The 17,410-nt window shown below is 43.4% G+C and overlaps 1 protein-coding gene across 5 annotated transcripts in view; it reads left to right on the top strand.

Moving 5' to 3' along the window:
- Positions 1-17,410, top strand: part of nbeal2 (neurobeachin-like 2) — a 175,310-nt gene that overhangs the window by 50,951 nt on the left and 106,949 nt on the right. For 4 of the 5 annotated variants that reach the window (XM_060921757.1, XM_060921755.1, XM_060921756.1 and 1 more), the window contains exons 9-13: positions 282-388; positions 3,811-3,897; positions 14,478-14,561; positions 15,056-15,154; positions 15,394-16,028. In XM_060921757.1, the coding sequence (XP_060777740.1) occupies positions 282-388; positions 3,811-3,897; positions 14,478-14,561; positions 15,056-15,154; positions 15,394-16,028 (1,012 nt within the window). The remainder of the gene's footprint in view (positions 1-281; positions 389-3,810; positions 3,898-14,477; positions 14,562-15,055; positions 15,155-15,393; positions 16,029-17,410) is intronic. The other variant, XM_060921758.1, reaches the window with a different exon arrangement.

The raw sequence follows: 17,410 nt of genomic DNA, 5'->3' as shown, positions 1-17,410 counted from the left end.
GGGTGCTGTAGTCTCTGGTCTGCGTCCTGCCAAAGTTCATAACCATCTGCTTTGTCTTTTCAACATTCAAGGAGAGGTTGTTGGTCTGACACCATGAGACCAGGTGTTTTGGAGATATGGCTTTGAAGCGAACCCTGAAGGGAAGGGCTGTATTTGGTTAAATTTTGAGTTTCAAAACAGAGAGCATTTGCTAACTTTCACCTAAATTGTTCACTAGAGCATCAACACAAGTTCAGTTTAGTGCATGGCTGTAGATGTTATAACAGTATGTTCTTCTGTAGATGCCATCCCAGAGATTCTGCAGTGTCCCGACCGACCCGTCCTGCAAGCCATTTTTCTGAACAATAACTGCTTCGAGCACATTCTCCGGCTCATCCAGAACAGCAAGGTCAGTGTATACGCTCTCTCACAGACGGGTTCGCTGTGAGCACAGAGTCACTGCAATGAGCTCGACACACTGTTGTGCTGTAGGCAAAACCCAGGGATCATATGTTCAGGGCTAGGACAGAAATGCACAACCATGAAATAGGTTTGAAATTTTGAAGTGTGTGTGATTGTGTGCTTCACGAAGTTGCCAGTACATTAGGTACATCTACTTGTAGCGAGCCATTTGCTGTCTGCTTGCCTGTCTGTCTCTCTGTCTGTCTATCTGTCTACAATTGCAGCAAAAGTTTGTATGCCACGAGGAAAGACGACAGACAAGGAAATTCATTCTATACCAAGAGATTTAGGTTAGGTTTCACAGAGATTCCTTCATTATCACAAAAGATACCGGCAGAGTTAAGATATAAATAGCAAAGAAAATCTAAAGTTTCAGTTAAAAAAAAAAAAAAATTGGCTGCCCCTTTTGTAACGTGATATATCTTCTTAATAACCTTTATGCCCACATTTTGTCTTTATAACTAGCGCCAAATATATTTCATATCCTCTGAGCTGCTTTTGGATCATCTCTACCTGTGCACTGAGCTGTATTTAACTGTCTATCTGTGTACCTGTCTGTCTTTACTGGTTAAATTTGACTTGTAAATTTGGATTAAATTTCTGTATGTGTATATGGGTCCGTCTCAGAAACTGGTCTCTCATTTGGGACGTTATGGTCAAAAAAATTTTTTTCTAATTTTCCTTTTTTTTTTTTTTGCATTTACCTAACACTCAATATTTCTTTTGTCATGTTTAATAAGAACAAAGATAGCATCTTGATTTATCTGGCCTCCACTGTGGAAAATTTTTTTGATTACAATTCAAATGCTTTTGTAAAATTGATTTATATATAAAATAACTATGGTGGCACGGTGGTGTAGTGGTTAGCGCTGTCGCCTCACAGCAAGAAGGCCCGGGTTCGAGCCCCGTGGCTGGCGAGGGCCTTTCTGTGTGGAGTTTGCATGTTCTCCCCGTGTCCGCGTGGGTTTCCTCCGGGTGCTCCGGTTTCCCCCACAGTCCAAAGACATGCAGGTTAGGTTAACTGGTGACTCTAAATTGACCGTAGGTGTGAATGTGAGTGTGAATGGTTGTCTGTGTCTATGTGTCAGCCCTGTGATGACCTGGCGACTTGTCCAGGGTGTACCCCGCCTTTCGCCCGTAGTCAGCTGGGATAGGCTCCAGCTTGCCTGCGACCCTGTAGAACAGGATAAAGCGGCTAGAGATAATGAGATGAGATAAAATAAGTACATCATGAAGAATTAAAGCCCCTCCTTCACAGATGAGTGAAAATATTGAATAAATTTCCTCTTTTTGATTGCTTGGGTTAAAAATGCCAAGTTATGATGACTGAATTGATTATTCACTTAAATATGAATAATATGATACATTTTGGGTATTTGATATGGCGAAATAGGACACAATGGAAAAATCAAGATCACACCGGAAAGATGAGAATAACGGCGGTGGTAAAAGAACAGCGACTGTACCGGCTGAAGGTCGCGCGGGTCTCTGCTGCGGCGCGCGAGCAACGGGACATCACTACCGCACCGGACGGAGCGCGAGTCTAATTGACCATGGTTGCAAAATATTGGCCAAAAATATGCAAACACTACAAAATATGAAAGTAAGATGAAAAAGAAACATTCTATTGCCTTATACTGCAAGACTAAAACAAAATAAAACTGTCAAAACTCACCTTTTCAGTGATAACGTCCGAACAGATCACACAGCAGAAAGGCCGCAAATGGAAGCACGGTCAACTTCTAACTGTTGGAGTGGAAAATTCCATTCTACACATGCAAATTGTTAATGTGTGTCCTTCCCCGCACACAAATAACACGCTACGGTAAAAAATAGACCACAACTCATTTTATAGCTCAGAAATTCATACAAGACCAGCTACCATCGTAACACATTCTGTAACAAACATATTCTATACCTAACTTTCAGCTTTCGTTTTAAAAAACAAAACAGCAGATTTATAACTAAATGTTTATATGGCGTAGTGATTTTAAGTTACTACTTTTGGTGAGGTAGTGACCTTGACCCTGAGGCTTTCCGTTTAGATCAAAACACACGATCGTATTGGTTTTGGGTTTGCGGAAAATGGAGTTACAACGGTGATCAAATATTTTGCATGATGTTTTATTACGGTTATGATTATTCTTTGAGCGCACCAATCCTTAGGTGTATAAAGTTACAACTTAAAATACAATTAGTGATAACTGTAGACTTTTCAGTGGACTACAACCTTTTTAAGGGAATGCGATGTAGTCAACCATTTATCATGTCCCAGATCAAGCTGCCATTTTTCCACAAAATTTGCAGAATTTTTGCCAAATTCTGAATAGAGTATTCACATCAAAGATTTAGTTTTATCTGTATTATTTCTTTCATCAATTTATTTCAAATTAAAACCAACATCACCATTCAAAACTGTATAGTTTATTGACTGTGAGTATATTTAGTGGGGGACCCCCACAGTACTCAGTTTCTGAGACAGACCCATATACACTCACTGGCCACTTTAATAGGAAATTGTTCTTGAGCCTAAGGTTCTTGTTCTCAGCTGGCAGGAGTGGAACCCATTGTGGTCTTCTGCTGTTGCATGCTGAGATGCTTTTTGGTTGGAAAGAGTTGCTATGAGTTACTATATCCTTCCTGGCAGCTCAAACCAATCTGGCCATTTCCCTCTGATCTCTCTTATCAACAAGGCGTTTGTTTCCACCCACAGAACTGTCTCTCACTCGATGTTTTTTGTTTCTCGCACCATTCTGTGTAAACTCTAGAGACTGTTGTGTGTGAAAACCTCAGGAGATCAGCAGTTTCTGAAATACTCAAACCAGTCCATCGGGCTCAAACCAACACCCATACCACAGTGAAAGTCACACTTTGAGATCACAAATTTTCCCATTCTGTTTGAAGTGAACGTTAGCTGAAGCTCTTGATTTGTATCTGCATGATTTTATGCATTGCGCTGCTGTCAAGGGATCGGCTGATTATAGAACTGCATAAAACAGCAGGTGGATGGGTGTTCCTAATAAAGTGGCCGGTGAGTGTATAAGAAAGAAAACAGACAGATAGGGAGAAAGTGGTTGAGACTGAGTAAGTTGTCAGTTCTGTTAAGCATTTCAACAATATGGTTTTGAAACTTCGATCGTCATGTGGTAATTTTGTAAACTCAGGTTAAGGAAAAGGGGGTTTTTTTTCCCCCTGTTATCTGCTTCTCTTCTTTTTTTTCTCTCATTTTCACCTCTTTTTATTTTTCTATGATTCTTTTTTTAAACTGTGTCTACTGCTGAAAATGTTTCTGACTGTCTGTGTTCATTATGTTATGTGTGTTTTTCATGTTTGTATATATGTGTGTGTTCATGTGTGCACACACTGCAGCTCTATCAAAGCAGCAGGGGTAGAACAGAGTATGAGGCTCAGGGTGACCTCACCATGCGTTTGCTCACAGAAGCTGAAGTGGAGCAGGTACTTTCCCCCTGAGGGCCCGTCCACAGGAAACTCACCCTCCTCATTACGCACACACTCGTGCACACAAACACAGTTTGCTCACTTTTTTTTTCCCTTATCAACAAATATCTGTTTGCATGCGGTCCTGTTGCACACACAAACCTGCAAACATGCACACAGAAAAACAAAAACAGAAATGGAGTCTAGCTTTAAGCTTTTTTTCAGATATGGAGGGAGAGTTTATTGTTGACGAGCATTTGGTGTGCTTGGGTGCATGGGTTTACGTTTGGTGTGAATGTGTCTCTGTATGTGTTACCTAGAGATCTGTTGGGTCACTGTTCGTGTTTTTCTGCAATGGGGTCATGGGTTTGTTGCATGTGTTCTTATGGAGAGATGGGATATGTGTTTGGTGATGGTTGATTAGTAAATGCGTGCATGTACAGGTACTAATCCCATTTCCAGAAAAGTTGGGAAATTTTTTTAAATGAAATAACCTTTATTTAACTAACAGAAGTCCAAAGAAAAGATTTTCAGTAGTTTTACTGACCAACTGAATATAAACAAAGTTAGAATTTGATGCCTGCAACACATTCAAAAAAAAAGTTGGTACAGAGGCAAAATAAGACTGAAAAGTTTATAGGATATTCGGGTAACACCATTTTGGAAGTTTCCACAATAAGCAGATTAACTGGTAACATGATTGGGTATAAAAGGAGCAACACCAAAGGCTCAGTCTATGCAAGCAAGGATGGATCATGGTTCACTCCTTTGTGCCAAAATTTGTGAGAGAATTGTTAGTCAATTCAAAAAGAAGATTTCTCAGTGCAAGATTTTAGATCTTTCAAAATCTACAGTACATAATATTGTGAAAAGTTTAAGAGAATTTGGAGACATCTCAGTGTGTAAAAGGCGAGGTCAGAAACCACTGTTGAATGTGCGTGACCTTCAAGCCCTTAGGTGGTACTGCCTGAGAAACCGTCATGCTAATGTGACAAATATAACCACATGGGCTCAGGAGTGCTTCGGAAAACCACTGTCACTTAGGCTACGTTTACATTAGACCGTATCTGTCTCGTTTTCTTCGCGGATGCACTGTCCGTTTACATTAAACCGCCTGGAAACGCCGGGAAACGGGAATCCACCAGCGTCCACGTATTCAATCCAGATTGTGTCAGCTCCGGTGCTGTGTAAACATTCAGAATACGTGGATACGCTGTGCTGAGCTCTAGCTGGCGTCTCATTGGACAACATCACTGTGACATCCACCTTCCTGATTCGCTGGCGTTGGTCATGTGACGCGACTGCTGAAAAACGGCGCGGACTTCCGCCTTGTATCACCTTTCATTAAAGAGTATAAAAGTATGAAAATACTGCAAATACTGATGCAAATACTGCCCATTGTGTAGTTATGATTGTCTTTAGGCTTGCCATCCTTCCACTTGCAAGTGGTAAGTGATATGCGCTGGGATCACACACACAGCGGCTCAGTCCCGAAAACACAGCTTGTTCACTTCACTCGCGCGCTCTGTGAGCTGCGCAGGGCCGGAGTGCACACCCTCCAGAGGGCACTCGCTGTTCAGGGCGGAGTGATTTGGAGCGCAGGATGCCTGCGGAGCCGAGCGTATCCGTGTATTGGTATTGCTGTGTGCACGCAAATCGTGTATTGGTGTTGCTGTGTGCACACTAATCGTTTTAAAAACGTTAATCTGATGATCCGCTGATACGGTCTAATGTAAACATGGGCTTAACGCAGTCTGCCGCTGCATCCAGAAATGCAACCTGAGGCTGTATTACACAAGGAGGAAGCCATTCAGCAATTTTATGCAAAAACACTGTTGAACTTATCTCAGATGGACTGAAAGACAGTGGAAATGTGTGCTGTGGTCAGATGAGTCCACATTTCAGCTTGTTTTCAGGAAAACTGGACATTGAGTTCTCAGTGCCAAAGATGAACACAACCATCCAGTTTATCAGAGAAAGGTGTAAAAGCCAGCATCTTTGATGATAAGAGGGTGCATCAGTGCCCACAACATGGGTAAATTGCATGTCTGTGAAGGTACCATTGATCTATTGGGATTTTAGAGAGACAAATTCATCAAGGCAACATCTCTTCCTGGGAAGTCCATGCTTATTTGAGCAGGACAATGCCAGGCCTCATTCTGCATGGGCTACAACAGCATGGCTTTGTAGACACAGAGTGCATGTGCTTGACTGGCCTGCTGCCAGTCCAGATCTGTCTCCTATTGAGAATGTATGGTGCGTCATGAAGAGGAGAATCAGACAACGGTGACCACGGACTGTTGAGCAGCTGAAGTCTTGTATCAAGCAAGAATGGGCAAAAATTCCAATTGCAAAACTGCAACAATTAGTATCCTCAGTTCCCATACGATTAAAAAGTGTTATTAAAGGAAAGGTGGTGTAATACAATGGTAATAATGCCTCTGTCCCAACTTTTTTTGAGGCATCAAATTCTAACTTTGTTTATATTTACAAAATACAATTAACTTGGTCAGTAAAACTATTGAAAGTCTTTTCTTTGTACTTCTGTCAGTTAAATAAAGGTTCACGTAAATTAATTTTTGCATTTTGAAACTATCCCAACTTTTCTGGAAATGGGGTTAGTATCTATCTCTAAATGGGAAACAAAATCTCCATGTTGAAAGGAATATACTGTATGATAATTTTGACACTGGGCCTCATTTATCAAACTGGATGTGAACAAAACTATTCACAAATGCCCCCTTTAAAAAGACACGGGAATATGAAAAAAAAAATCAGCATTACTGAGCAACAGTGTTGTAGTCGAGTCACTAAACCTCAAGTCTGAGTCCAGTCTCGAAGTCCCCAGTGTTCGAGTCTGAGTCAAGTCCAAGTCATTAAAAAAAATTAGAGTCGAGTCCGAGAACAAGACTCCAACGGCACCTGTAAAACAAACACACTCGTACAAGCCCCTTCTTGTCATTTTGAAGCCCACTATTTCACTATATAGTACCAGTCAAAGGTTTGGACACACCTACTCATTCCAGTGTTGTAGTCGAGTCACTAAACCTCGAGTCCGAGTCCAGTCTCGAGTCCCCAGTGTTCAAGTCCGAATCAAGTCCAAGTCATTTAAAAAAATTTCGAGTCGAGTCCACTATTGATCCAAGTCGAGTCTGAGTCCAACACTCCAACCGCACGCCGTGGCTCAGTCGACTAAGGTGCCATACCATAAATCTGGGGACCCGGGTTCGATTCCGACCCGAGGTCATTTACCGATCCCTCCCCGTCTCTCTCTCCAGCTCATTTCCTGTCTCTACACTGTCCTATCCAATAAAGGTGAAAAAAGCCCAGAAAAAAATCTTTAAAAAAAAAACACACACAAGTCTTCTGGTGCAGGAGAGAGCCCCCTTCCTCTGCCCTCTTTCTCCTTATATAGGGCATGGTTGCTGGGAAGACACACAAACACGGGTTAATTCACATCAGGTGTAGTGATTCTGACACTTACTTTCCCTGACTCCGCCCTCCGGTCACAGACCGACGCTTGACCACGCCCCCACCGCCCGACTCAGGCCAGGCAGCCGACCGGCCCGCAGCCGACTCCCCCCCCCCTTGACGGGAGAGAGCCCCCTTCCTCTGCCCTCTCTCTCCTTATATAGGGCATGGTTGCTGGGAAGACACACAAACACGGGTTAATTCACATCAGGTGTAGTGATTCTGCCACTTACCTTCCCTGACTCCGCCCTCCGGTCACAGACCGACGCTTGACCATGCCCCCACTGCCACAGACAGGGATCAATATTTAGGCCTGAAATTGCTGAATATACTTCAAATATTGAGGACCAGAATGAGGTTAGACTGGAGCATGACCAGAATGTGTAGAAAAGAGTAGTAGGTGCTTGCCTACATCTGTCACAAATAGGATTAACCTCTGGGTAGATTTTGGATAACTTAACCTTAGACATGTGGAGCCTGTGCACAATCTTAAACTGAATTAAACTATGCCTCGCACAAATGGAAGAGGAATGGATTCTTAGAAGTATGTTAGACCATTGATCATCTGTAATATTTGTACCCATATCCTTCTCCCAGTTATCTTTTATTATCGTCAATGAACAGCCCTCCATGTCAAATATACTTGTGTACAACCTTGATATAGTTCCCCTAACCTCAGGCTGCACCTCTAGGATTGCATCCAAAGAGGACGTCTGTGGTAATGAGGGGAATTGATTAAAATGACTCTGTACAAAATGTCTGACTTGCAGATATCTGAAAAAAACTATTTGCTGGCAAAGCAAACGTTTTTCTAACCTGATCAAATGACATGAAAATGCCATCCTTATACAACGTCCTAATATTCAACACCCCATTTTTAAACCACTGAATGAATGTACTGTCTAACAGAGAAGCTGGAAATAGATGGTTGACCATAACTGGAGCATAAACCGACATGGAGACTAGTCCATAGTTTTTGTGAAACTGAGACCAAATCTTTAGGGAATGAAGCACTCCTGAATTCTGGCAGGGCTGAGGTGAATGTAAAGGAATGGACGAACACAAAAGAGCTGAAAGTGAGATAGGACTGCAAGAGTTAGATTCAATTTGTAACCAGCCTGGAAGATCCATGAGGGATGAGTCCCAAAGCCAATACAATAGTCATTTGATGTTGGCAGCCCAAAAATAAATTTGAAAATTTGGTAGAGCCATCCCACCATATATTTTTGGCCTTTGTAAAAACAACTTCCTAATCCTTGGCATTTTATTATTCCAAATAAAAGATGAAACAACACTGTCAAGTTTTGTAAAGAATGTTTTTGTAAGAAAACATGGAATATATTGAAAAAGAAATAAGAATTTGGGAAGGAGGTTCATTTTAATTATACTAATACGCCCAGCTAAAGATAAAGGCAGTGTGGACCAGCGGGCGAGATCCTGTTGGGTACGCTCCAAAAGTGGGGTGAAATTGGCCTTCACAAGCTGAAAGTGAGACTTTGTAACAGACACGCCAAGGTAATTTAGTTTAGCATTGGTCACTTTGAATGGTAAAGAATGAAATGTGATTCGTCTAGCAGCTGTATTAATAGGGAGGAGCTCACTTTTGCCAAGATTAAGCTTATAGCCAGAGAAGCTACCAAAAACTTTTAGGGTAGTAAGAATACATGGGATGGATGTCACAGGGTCAGATACATAGAGAAGGACATCATCTGCATATAAGGAAATTTTGTGCTCCTTATTTGCTCTTAAGATTCCCTTAATATCTATATGCCGCCTAATGGTAGCTGCAAGAGGTTCCAGAACCAGTGCAAAGAGTAATGGGGACAGGGGGCAGCCCTGTCTAGTCCCGCGCTGAAGAGGAAAATATGGTGAATAAGTGTCATTAGTTCTAACTGAAGCCATAGGGGAGGTGTACAACAATTTAACCCAAGAAATAAAAGTGTTCCCGAAACCAAACTGCTTAAGAACATAAAACAAATAATTCCATTCCACACGATCAAAAGCTTTCTCAGCGTCCAGAGATAAAAGTGCCTCTGAACACTGAGATGAGGACGATGTGTAAAGGATATTAAATACAGGCCTGATATTAAAAAATAATTGTCTATTTTTGATAAATCCAGTTTGGTCACATGACACAAGGGAAGGCAAAACAGACTCAAGACGGAGAGCCAACACCTTAGCCAGTATCTTAACATCAACGTTAAGGAGACTTATGGGACGGTAGGAGGAACAATTAAGGGGATCCTTGCCCTTTTTCAAAAGCAAAGATATTGATGCCTGGCGTAGGGTTGGGAGGAGGCACTGGGATTTTAAGCTATCATCAAATGCATCTTTTAGCAGAGGGCTTAGTTTTGCTGAAAACTTTTTATAAAATTCTGTAGGAAAGCCATCTGGGCCAGGACATTTTCCGCTCTGCATGCATGTGATGGCTTAATTAATCTCATCTAGAGAGATAAGGCTATCTAAAGATTCTCTTAAGTTCTCATCCATGGTGGGTATGTCCAGACCTACAAAAAACGTATCCATTACTCTCCGGTCAGAAGGCTGTTCAGAGGTATATAAATTACAATAAAAATCACTAAACTGCTTATTGATATCTAAAGGGTCTGATATCTAAAGTCCTGTTTCAGACTCAAGTTGATCAATTACATGAGTAGTGGATGTCTGTCTCAGACTGTAAGCAAGAGCTCTGCTTGGTTTCTCTCCATGTTCATAGGACATATGTCTGTTTTTTAACAAGGCCTGTTCCACTTGCCCAGTTGAAAGCATGTCAAATTCAGCCTGATACATCATTCGCTGTTTATACAGCTCTGGGGTTGGGAGAGTAGCATAGGCCCTGTGTACTCCAGAGATAAGTTCTGAAAGTTCAGTTTGCCTGGCCATTTGTGCTTTGTGGACAGAAGCATTATAGAAGATAATATGCCCCCTCAGGTAAGCTTTAAAGGTCCCATGGCATGGTGGTTTGTTGATGCTTTAAACAGGCTCGTGGAGGCTTCCGGATGTTATATCTGCAGCCTTTCTTGAAATGAACCCTCGGTACGTAGATATAGCCTCCTGGGAGAAAGCCCCATTTCAGCGCTTTTCCCAGTGCGTCGTTTTGCTAATGAGAAGCAGGAGGCGGGGAAGGGTAGACGGTGGGGGCGTGCCATAGGGAGGGGCTGCCGTCTGCCTCCCAAGCCGGCCAAGAGCGCTCCTCGTCGGGCACGGCCAGGCGGGCGAATGCCCTGGTCCGTCCGCCCTGTCTAAAAAAAATGGTACAACTCCAGCCCATGGTAAAACTGGGACTTTGTCATTTTTTCCTGCCTGAGGCCCATGGTAAAACTGAGCAGTGGGACTTTGTCATTTTTTTCCGCATGAGGCCCATGGTAAAACTACACTTCCAGGAGGGGCTGCCGTCTGCCTCCCAAGCCGGCCGAGAGCACTCCTCGTCGGGCACGGCCAGGCGGGCGAATGCCCTGGTCCGTCCGCCCTGTCTAAAAAAATGGTACAACTCGAGCCCATGTACCTGGCTAACTGCAGGAAGCGGTTAGCTGCACAGCTAATGTAGCCATTGCTAGGCTAACGCACCGATTTTAAAACACGGCAAAACGACCAGTTATACACTTACTTGTTCGGTGTTTGTTGCTGATGCGGCAGGGATGCTTGGCACAGACCCAGGCTTCAGTGACAGTTGATGTGCAAAACCTACCCTGTACTGTCCCAAGTTGTGGAAACATTCATCAGGAAAATGCTTCTGACAAACATACACCGTCTTAGGTAGACTCGACGGCGTATTATTGAAGTAAATAAAATTAAGCCACTGCGTCTTCAGGGGCTCTCCCGTCAGCAGTAAAAACAGACTCCTTTCTGTGTTGTCACATCCATGTACAGCGCAATTTCCATGTTGTGTCTTCTATGGGCTCCTCACTACAAAATGTAGTCATGTGTTCTGCGCATGCGCAGTAGGCTTTGCGCATGCGCAGTAGGCTTGGTAGGGCAAACAGCAACTTTTGAGTTGGGCGGGCAATCCATACAGTGGGTGGGAATCCAGAGGGGGGGGCGTGGGGATCATCTCCCTTGCTGACGTAGGCAAGGGAAGAGTTTATCAACGCGCCGTTTTGACGCGCCATTCTCAAATGTTGGGCATAGTTTGGTTTACACATTATGACATTTCTAGCCACTGGGGTGACTTAAGAAGGTCAGAGGAACTCATTTTAACGTTAAAAAACCTCAGAAAGTGAAAATTTCATGCCATGGGACCTTTAAGGGCCTCCCAAAGCAAGGAAGGGGAAGTCTCTTTGTTTACATTCGTTTCTAAAAATATGTCTATCTAAACATTAATAAAGGCAATAAATGATTCATCTGACAAAAGTAGTGGGTTGAGTCTCCATCTGAATCTGCTAGGTCGGTAGTTAGGGAAGATCAAAACGAGTGTTACAGGGGCATGAGCAGATATCACAATACTGTTATAATCACATTCTTTAACCAGTGGAAGTAAGGACTTGTGTATAAAGAAATAATCTATGCGTGAATAAGTATGGTGAACAGGTGAAAAAAAGGAATATTCTCTCCTCGTAGGATAAAGGAATCTCCATGGGTCAGACATCTCACAAAATTCTAAAGAATTCTCTATTGGCCCTTTTCCACTACCCTTTTTCAGCTCACTTCAGTTCGCTTCAGCTCACTTCAACCCGACACGGCTCGCGTTTCGACTACCTCAGAACAGCACGACTCAGCTCGCTTCAGCCCTGCTTAGCACCCAAAACTCGCACGGTTTTGGAATAGGGTTGAAGCGAGCCAAACCGAGCTGAGTGAGGCTGGGGGCGTGAGCAGACACTCCCCTGTGCACTGACTGGTGAGGAGGAGTGTCCTCACATGCCCACACACGCCCCGCGAGCACGCTGGGATCTGTAAACACCATAAACCCGGAAGAAGAAGAATTACGAATTACGAGAATTTCTGAAGCCTTATGCGCCTCGCCTCATCTATACGCTCTTGCCAGTATCTGTTGGCGTTGTCGGTGACAACAAGCCACAGCACCAACACCAGCAACACTAACGACTCCATGTCCTCCATGTTTATTGTTTACTATCCGGGTCGTGAGACTACCGCTTAAAAGATCACTGATGTCACTGTTTGCGCCGCTTAACGACATCACGTGACGTCCACCCACTTTCGCTAACTCCACCCAATGTGTCCACCCACTTCCAGCCAGCACGGTTCAGCGCGGTTGTAGTCGAAATGCAACTCCAATAGCCCCGCTCAGCTTGACTCAGCCCAACTCAGAACGGCACGGCTCAGCCCGACTCAGCCGCGTTTGTAGTGGAAAAGCGGCATATGTATTCGGTTGATTTGGAGTTACTAATTGGGTGGCTTGACGATCTATCTAATACAGGGTTAATTACACAATTACAGTCACCAGCTAAAATAAGCTGATGAGTATCTAAGTAAGGTATACCTGACGGAAAGCTTCACATGAACTTAGAATCGTCCCAATTTGGAGCGTAGACACAGGCTAATATCACAGGCCGACTGTAGAGTTTACCTACGACGATAACAAAGCGTCCATTTGGGTCTGAGATGGTTTCAGATGCTACAAATGAAACTGATTTGTTAATCAAAATTCCAGCCCCAGAAAGTGTGTTTATTAATACAAGTGAAGAGGGTAACCAATCCAGAACGGCAGGCAAAATCATAGAACAGTGAAACAGGTGATAGGTCGAGCAAGGCACAAACAGGCTATTGTAGACTTGGCAGAATCAAAGACAAGAAACAGGAAATCAGGGATCAGGAAACCAAACAAGGAAATAAGGCTTGGTAATGTGTCAGCAACACAACTCAATACTTTGCAAAGTAAGTGTGTTTTCACAGTTTTTATATAGGCGCACTGTTTGTGCCTTAATCCTGTGCAGGTGTGAGACGTTTACGGCGCACATGAGAGTCCACTTAGCGTGTGCGCGCTGTCCCGGAGTGCACCCGGGAGTCTATCTGATGCACTGTGACACTCTTGCATGAAATTACAGTAGTACAAAAATTAATGTAGATGAGATGAGATAAATATCTTATGCCAAATTATTATGGCATGTTACATAAAAATAAAGAAAAAATCCGAGTCCTCGCCTCCAAGTTACGAGTCCGAACGTAATTAACACACGAGTCTGAGTCCAAGTCATCAGTGCTCAAGTCCAATTCGAGTCATGAGTCCTTAAAATTAGGGCACGAGTCGGACTCGAGTCCAAGTCCTGGACTTGAGTACTCCAAGCCTGCTGAGCAATTTGTAAATCTAGCAGGAATTTTTAGTTCTGTTTGCCCTACTAAAATATTTACACACAAGGTTACTGAAAGATTGATAAATGAGGCCTAAAGTGAAAAAAAAAGACTTGTGCAAATCATTATTTAGCTATAATAAAACACCCAGTGTAAATACCCTGTATGTACACTGGCGTTACCTGTTTATTAGATGAACATATCCATATAACTACATTTATTGGCCATCGTGGCCGTAGCCAGCTATGAGGCCACCGAGGTCCAGACCTCGGTCATTTTTAAGAGCTGAAAATACATTTGTATGCTAAATATTCAACTGGATAAAAAAATAAAGAATAACATTAAAACGTCTCCGTAAAAAGTGCATTGTTAATTATGTTAAACGTTGATTCTGTCTTCTGTGTCTGTTTCGTGTGTGTGGTTCTGAGACCAAGAACACAAAAACGAATGAGTGCGCGACTCGGGGGAGGAACGCAGTGCAGTAGACACATTTTTTTTCATGGTAACCATCACCCCTCTCATTTAAATATGTAGAAAATTTTTCAACGCGTGCTTTGCGCGTGCATCACAGACCTCAGTGATTTTAAAATGCTGGCTACGGCCCTGTTGGCCATTTGATCAGGTAACTTTGTAGGTATACAGTTACTAACTGTAGCCCATCTGTTGCCCTGCATTGCACATGCACCAGTGTACCAGTGGTGACATAGACATGGTAATGTATACAGTGCAGCTCTACAGTAAGTGCAACAGCGACAATGTCTCTTGTTAAAAGCGCTATACAAATAAACTTGACTTGACATCAGAGGTGCTGGGCTGCAGTCATTATAGCTAGGTAGGTGTATGTCATAAACTGGCAGCTCAGCTCATGTGTGTATTTGTAGGTGTGGGAAAAAGGTTCTGACTGCATTACAGTACATGCCATTGGAGTTCTCACTGCCATCATGAGCAACTCACCATCAGCCAAGGTATTACACACACCACATACAAACACACCTCCCCTACTTCATCTCTACATCAAATCCCTCTTTCTTTGCTGTATCCAAAACCATGCCTTTGAAGTTGTTTAACCCTTTTAGTCATTAAGCTGTCTGACCTTTTCCATTATTAGGAAAGCGCTGATACTTGAGTGGGTTTGAAAGCTTGGTAAACCTACAGAGGAGAAGTGGCTGTAGCTTATCTTATACACATTGCTTAAACTAATGATATGAAACCACAGTGCCCGAATGGTGCCAGGCCTCGTTTATACCCCTGTGAAGTGTTTTCTTTGTATTTTAATAATTAGTAATTGCTGTCAGTGGTTTTATGTGAATGTTTATGTGAAATGAAGTTAAGGTATACAATGAAATACCTGTACGGGTTTGGTGCGTTTGTAAAATCACAATGTTCATGTGTTTTTGTGTTATGAAATGATTTAGGTTATGAGAATGTTTGTTTGTTTTTGGTTGACTTTCATTGGTAGGAAGTCTTTAAGGAGCGCATAGGATACTCACAGCTCTTTGATGTTTTAAAAAGTCAAGGGCAGCCGACCAAAAGGCTCCTCCAAGAGCTCATGAACATGGTAGGTGAACGTGCTCACAGTTCAGTCGAAATTTGGAATATACCGTAACCTCAATATTAATATGAACTGAGCTTATGTCACGTATCTTCTTTCCTGTTTCCACCTTTCATTTTTGCTTACTTCTCTCTTTTTTGTTTCTCTTGTTTGCTGTCTTCTCCCGTTCTCACTCTCTCTGTACACGTCTCTTTCACTCTCTCTTCCTTGCCCACATCCTCTCTTATTTCCTCACCCGTCTGCAGGCAGTTGAAGGAGAGCACTGCCAGGCTGTCCCACTGGGAATCAGTAATGAGCAGCCCCTGCTCCTGCTTCTGCAGTGGCTTCCTGAGCTAGGTTCTCGCTCTCTGCAGCTGCTGGTGTGCGAGTGGCTGTTAGCAGTGTGCCGTGGTTCTTTGGCGTGCCGCTCTGTGGCCGTGGAAGCCGGCTTGGTGGACGCCGTGCTGGATGTGCTGAACCAGGGTCCCGAGCGGCTTGAGCGCCAGTGTGCAGACGCTCTATTGGGCCTGGTGCAGGAGCTCGGCTCACTTTCGCTGCGCCCTCATCACCTCAAGAGACTCTTGAGCCTGCTGCGCACCAACCCGGGCTCATCACCTCATCCCTACTGCACTCGCACCGTACGGGCCCTTGCTGCAATGGCCGCCCATGCCCACACAGGCACCAGTGCTTTGCAGTACTTTGACCTCACGCCACCCATGGCTGGCATCATGGTGCCCACGATCAACCGCTGGCCGGGTAATGGTTTCGCTTTTCACGCCTGGCTGTGCCTTAACACCAACTTCCCCCCTCCAGTGCACCAACACCACTCTGAGTCGCATGTCACCATCCCTGATAATACTCTCCGTATGACCAAGGGTCCTCGTCGCAAACAGCTCTACAGGTGGGTTTGTTTTTGTGTGCAAATATATTATAGAGCAGCGGCTACAATTATCGACACCTTAAAGGAGATACGCAGAACCTTTATTTTAGAATAAATTTCTGAGTGGATAGTATCTCCATCCTTGACTCTTGTATGCTGCATAAATGGGAATAAAAAATATATATATTTTTGAGAGTAAAAATCGACCGCAAAGTTGGCATTCGAGCTGCCCCGCTGAGCCAGCCAGCCCTGCGCGCATGACGTCACTGCGGTAACCGGTTTTAAGGCCGAGGCCTTTTACAGCTATAGACCAAAGTCATAGAAATAAAAATTTATGGTGAAAGTAAGAAATCCCGTTACCGACTTGCTCAACTAAGACTGATTTGACTTCACTGATTGTGGGTTGACTCTCATTAAAACAGGATAGGTGTTATAACTTATGCAGCATACATGTACATGCATGCATTTTCACTGATAAAACGTAAAAGACTAATTAAATAATCAGATGAACTGAGACAATCACATTCTGAAGCAAATTAAATAATCTTATACCGCTAACTAAAACACACAATAGAAGTTACATGTATTAATCTAAATGCAGGTAAACAATGTGTTGTTTTTTTATCCAAATGAGAGTCGGAGCTTACCCGTCTGTGTTCTCGCTTCTTGAAGGCCGATCTTGTGGCCGATTGTTTTGAAACAATCTGACTTTCAGTTGTTCGTTCAGTTCTCTGTTCATTCGCTTCTTCCACGTAAGGGCGAGATGGCAGCGATATCCAGTTTAGAAATAAGATGGCGCTCCACTCATTCACTGTTTTCTTCATACTGTATTCCGCCATTACTGCTTGGCTCAGGCAATTACTGAAACCCGGGAGGGGACAGAACGTCACCGGTTTTAGCAACAACTGCAGGGAGGTTACTGCCCGAGCGATATGTCCCGTCCCCTTCTGTCCTGGGTTTTACCAACAACCCTCGGCTCACTCCGGGAGAACTGGTGCAACTGAACTCACTTTCCTTTTAAAAAAAATAAAATAAATACTCTCCTTTTCTTGTAGTTTTCTTTTCCTTTAATTGTTGGTACTGCACCCTCTTTCAATACGGGCTTATAGCCAGCGCTCCTCAACAGATCAGAGGTCTCGTACGAGTCTTCAGTAAATTTGCAGAACAGAGGAGAGACCACTTCATAGGCACCCAATGTGCCCATGAACTTCTCGCAAAACGCGTCCAAATCTTTGCAGTTTGAACATTCTTGGGCCATGAATGCAACGTAAATCCACCTTCTGTCGTGTTGCTGCACCCGGCCAAATACACATCTACATGGCATGGCGATAAATTAGCTCAAAATGGAGGATCAGAGTTGCAGTCAGCTCTGTGTTTTGGTATAGCGGAAATGGCGATGAGAC

This window comes from Neoarius graeffei, chromosome 5 (assembly GCF_027579695.1).
Source record: "Neoarius graeffei isolate fNeoGra1 chromosome 5, fNeoGra1.pri, whole genome shotgun sequence".
Taxonomy (NCBI): Eukaryota; Metazoa; Chordata; class Actinopteri; order Siluriformes; family Ariidae; genus Neoarius; species Neoarius graeffei.
Note: the sequence above shows the minus strand (reverse complement) of the source record. Positions and strands in the feature narration are given on the sequence as shown.